At 37.6% G+C, this 4,982-nt stretch overlaps 1 protein-coding gene across 1 annotated transcript in view; it reads left to right on the top strand.

The window, feature by feature from the left end:
- Positions 1-2,956: 2,956 nt before the first annotated feature.
- The window catches only part of LOC129867952 (NACHT, LRR and PYD domains-containing protein 3-like), a 24,804-nt gene continuing 22,778 nt past the window's right edge, over positions 2,957-4,982 (top strand). Inside the window, exons 1-2 of the mRNA XM_055941462.1 lie at positions 2,957-3,010; positions 3,928-3,935. Of these exons, the coding sequence (XP_055797437.1) occupies positions 2,957-3,010; positions 3,928-3,935 (62 nt within the window). The remainder of the gene's footprint in view (positions 3,011-3,927; positions 3,936-4,982) is intronic.

Raw genomic sequence — 4,982 nt, 5'->3', positions numbered from 1 at the left:
CTACCAAGTTCTGGAAGTTAATCAAATCAGTGTCAGGTTCTAATGTATCCTCTGACCTTCCTGACTATTTAATGATGGATTCTAATGAAGTGAAGGATAAAGCCCATATTGTAGGGTTTTTTAACACGCACTTCATATCTGCTGGTTCAGTTTTTGATAATGGTGAGGCCCAGGCCTCTAATGTAAACTCTGTTACAGTCAACCATGATATAGGCCCTCATATGAACCATTTTAACTTTGAGCCTGTTTCTTATACTGAGGTCTATAAAGCACTAAAGTCAATAGCCACTAAAAAGTCTGCAGGTCCAGACAACCTGGATCACTACCTCATAAAGATAGCAGCTGGTATTATTACTGAACCTGTGGATCACATTTTCAACTTGAGTCTCTTGACCAATTCCATACCCAGCATTTGAAAAACCCTTACTCACCACTGCACTTTGTTTACCAGGGATTGGATTTACTACCTTCTTTAGATCTGGGCACGGCACCACAACTGCAGCTATGGCAGTGGCAAATGACATCATTAATGGACTTGATAAAAAGCAACATTGTGCTGCTCTGTTTGTGGATTTATCAAAGGCCTTTGATTCAGTTGACCATGAATTGTTGCTAGCTAGACTCAGAAACATTGGTCTCAGTGAAGGGGCAGTAAATTGGTTTAGGAACTATCTTTCTGACAGAACACAATGTGTATATACTGACAATCACAAGTCTAGCTTTCTTGAGATTAATAGAGGTGTCCCCCAGGGTTCCATTTTAGCTCCTGTGTTGTTCTCAATTTGTGTTAATGATTTGGGAAATGGGATGCAACCAGCAAAGTTACATCTATATGCAAATGACACAGTCATATATTCATGTTCTCCTTCTCTGGTTCAGACTGTTGAAGAACTCCAGACTGCTTTTCAGTCACTGCAGGCCTCCCTTAATGGTCTCAAACTGGTCTTGAATATACAAATACATTCTAAAAAATACATTGTTAAATACATTGTTAAATACATTCTAAAACATTGGATGCGCACTTCACAATATGGTCTAAATAATCAATATTGTATATTACCAAACAGTGTCAGAAGTATAAAGTCAATAGTGGTAGTGAACAAAATGCTGCTTGTAATTACCAGTCTATCTTTTCCACCACTCGTATCCTGATTAGCCTGTAAACCCACACACTAAAGAGGAAGACAAACAGCCTCACACTTGACCGCTCACCCCCTTTCAACAATGAGCTGGCCATACAGTCTTCAAGTCTACAAGACCAAGAGAACTGTCAATAGTTTTGTGCCATCATCAATATGGCTTCTAAATGAATAGGCCTCATGATCCCTGAGACTAATGATATATTTTATGTTGTAAAGGCCTCATGATCCCTGAGACTAATGATATATTTTATGTTGTAAAGGCCTCATGATCCCTGAGACTAATGATATATTTTATGTTGTAAAGGCCTCATGATCCCTGAGACTAATGATATATTTTATGTTGTAAAGGCCTCATGATCCCTGAGACTAATGATATATTTTATGTTGTAAAGGCCTCATGATCCCTAAAACTAATGTTATATTTTATGTTGTAAAGGCCTCATGATCCCTGAGACTAATGATATATTTTATGTTGTAAAAGCCTCATGATCCCTGAGACTAATGATATATTTTATGTTGTAAAGGCCTCATTATCCCTGAGACTAATGTTGTAAAGGCCTCATGATCCCTGAGACTAATGATATATTTTATGTTGTAAAGGCCTCATGATCCCTGAGACTAATGATATATTTTATGTTGTAAAGGCCTCATGATCCCTGAGACTAATGATATATTTTATGTTGTAAAGGCCTCATGATCCCTGAGACTAATGATATATTTTATGTTGTAAAGGCCTCATTATCCCTGAGACTAATGATATATTTTATGTTGTAAAGGCCTCATGATCCCTGAGACTAATGATATATTTTATGTTGTAAAGGCCTCATTATCCCTGAGACTAATGATATATTTTATGTTGTAAAGGCCTCATGATCCCTGAGACTAATGATATATTTTATGTTGTAAAGGCCTCATTATCCCTGAGACTTATGTTGTAAAGGCCTATTGTTTCTTTTGATTGTTGAATATTACATTGACATGTAGTTGTTTTCTCTCTCGTCTAGACAATACAGACTGGTTTCCTACAGGATCATTTTGGAGTGGATGCTGAGGGGAGAACGTCTCGGTCGACGCCAACGCCAGGTACTCCCAGTCTGTGTGGTCGCAGCAATTCAATATAAACACCCTGACCCCAACGCTGACCCCAAGCTACGTTGGATTCCAGGAAGTAGAGGAGGCTCACGACATAGTATACAAATAAATGTTTTAAAGAAATGACGTTGTATTCCACGTTTTTTAAATAGACACTTTAAACACATAATAAACCATAAACACATTGTAAAACATATAAAATAACATTTACTGTCACTCCGTTCTTAACCAACCATTCATAACCAATATATCATGCTTGTTAAACAATTTGTGTTCAAAAAACATATTAATACATCACATTTTATAAATAACATTTTGTTTATGTATTTGTTGTTTGTTGTGAAGGGGCTGAGTCAGAGCTGCGGTTATCACTAGTACTAGAAGCAGAGCTGAGTGGATGGAAACAGACATCTTTTTCATCTAATGGTGTTTCTAATGAAGTGTCCAGGAACAAGACTGACAACTTCCTACGGGAGCGCCTCCCTACTGGGGTTGATACAGTCACGGGTGGGAGGAGTCCTATTTCCATCTCACCAATCACCTCAGGTAGGCTGTTCTAAATCAATTCATACAAACATTGTTAGAGCCACTTGTGTGACAACAGTTATGCTAAAATATCCTGAGATATATTGCCTGGCCTGGCAGCCCAAAGCCTGGACCCTGGGACAACTGTACTTGGTCTTGGGTGTGGAAGCCTCCTACAACCGAAGACAACAGACACCATGGTCACTATTGACCCCAACCATGCTGTGCCTACTGACCACCAGAGGAGGCTGGTAAGGGGAGGATGAACGGCTCATAATAAGGGCTGGAATGAAGTGAGTGGAATTGTACCTGTGTGTTTGATGTGTTTTATTCCAGCCATTATTATGAGCCTGAACTCCATGCCACCAGCCACCACTGCTGACCACAGATCAGAAACTAGACAAACAGTCTAACTGGCAAACCACGAATACATTAGTCTGGTCCCAGATCTGTGTGTGCTTTAGCCAACTTTAGATATACATGGCATGACAATAACAGTCAGAAGAGTTGGTTTGAACAGATCTGAATCAGGAAACTAAGAGTTGGTTCAAACAGATCTGAATCAGGAAACTAAGAGTTGGTTCAAACAGATCTGAATCAGGAAACTAAGATTTGGTTTGAGGTTGTCAAGGGTGTCAATCATTTGGGACCTCATTGTATAGTTCAAAGTTACAGATATTTTGAAACTGGATCTATCATAATGATTCTACATGTTATAGTATGAACCTGGATCATCATAATGATTCTACATGTTATAGTATGAACCTGGATCATCATAATGATTCTACATGTTATAGTATGAACCTGGATCATCATAATGATTCTACATGTTATAGTATAAACCTGGATCATCATAATGATTCTACATGTTATAGTATGAACCTGGATCATCATAATGATTCTACATGTTATAGTATGAACCTGGATCATCATAATGATTCTACATGTTATAGTATGCCATGGCCTTTACTGGCCAAAGGTAATGTTATGTTTATGATATACTATGGGGTTGTGTCGCTAGACTTTGACCAGATATTATTGCATTATTGCATCCAAAGATCAACTGTACCTAGAACACAGATACAGAGCCACTTGTCATCAGGAAGGTGCTCTCTCAGCACAACGGAAAATATCTCAATGACTTGACATGTTCTGGTTGTGAATTCAGGCTACAAGGTAAGAATCTTCCCAGGGATTATTGTAAAGTGTGTAGGGACATTAAATGTATGATGCTGTCTTAGTATCGTGAATGACAGTAAAACAGGCAGATCTAACAGTCCATTTCACCTGGGACAGGTACGTGACAGTTCAATCATACAAAATGGCGCTAACTAGGCGTAGGCAAGTCAAATTCAAAAACATATTGTTCATTTATCATATTATATGATTCGTATATCTGATTATTTTACAATTTGTAAAAATGTTGATGTATCATAGTTCTAAATCATCTGACAGAATATCAGAACATTTGTTGTTTTCAAAATTACAATGATTTCCTGCTTCCTGTGTAATTTGGTATGAACCCACTGAACATACTTATCTTAACATTGTTATTATGAATTATATTTAGTAATAGCATCTTAATAGCATACGTGTTGAACAAAGCAACACACTGGAATGAGTGAAATGATTAAAAGACAAAGTGAGACATTATTATTATTATTATTATTATTATATTGTTATTATTATTAGTTCCACTACATGGAGAAGAGGTGAAACCTACCAGTCATGACTACATGTTCATGTGATGCATTAAATCACCTCACTGTTCGGATGTGTCTGTTAGTAAATGTTTTATTTCTAAGAGATAATGAATAAAAGAGAACAATTGACATTCAAGAATTAGTTGTCAATGTGTTAACCACAACCAACATGCTGGATCTCTGTTTAGTTGTCAATGTGTTAACCACAACCAACATGCTGGATCTCTGTTTAGTTGTCACTGTGTTAACCACAACCAACATGCTGGATCTCTGTTTAGTTGTCACTGTGTTAACCACAACCAACATGCTGGATCTCTGTTTAGTTGTCACTGTGTTAACCACAACCAACATGCTGGATCTCTGTTTAGTTGTCAATGTGTTAACCACAACCAACATGCTGGATCTCTGTTTAGTTGTCACTGTGTTAACCACAACCAACATGCTGGATCTCTGTTTAGTTGTCACTGTGTTAACCACAACCAACATGCTGGATCTCTGTTTAGTTGTCAATGTGTTAACC

Source organism: Salvelinus fontinalis, chromosome 2, assembly GCF_029448725.1.
Source record: "Salvelinus fontinalis isolate EN_2023a chromosome 2, ASM2944872v1, whole genome shotgun sequence".
Classification (NCBI taxonomy): domain Eukaryota; kingdom Metazoa; phylum Chordata; class Actinopteri; order Salmoniformes; family Salmonidae; genus Salvelinus; species Salvelinus fontinalis.
The sequence above is the reverse complement of the archived record's forward strand: the minus strand, read 5'-3'. Positions and strand labels throughout refer to the sequence as shown.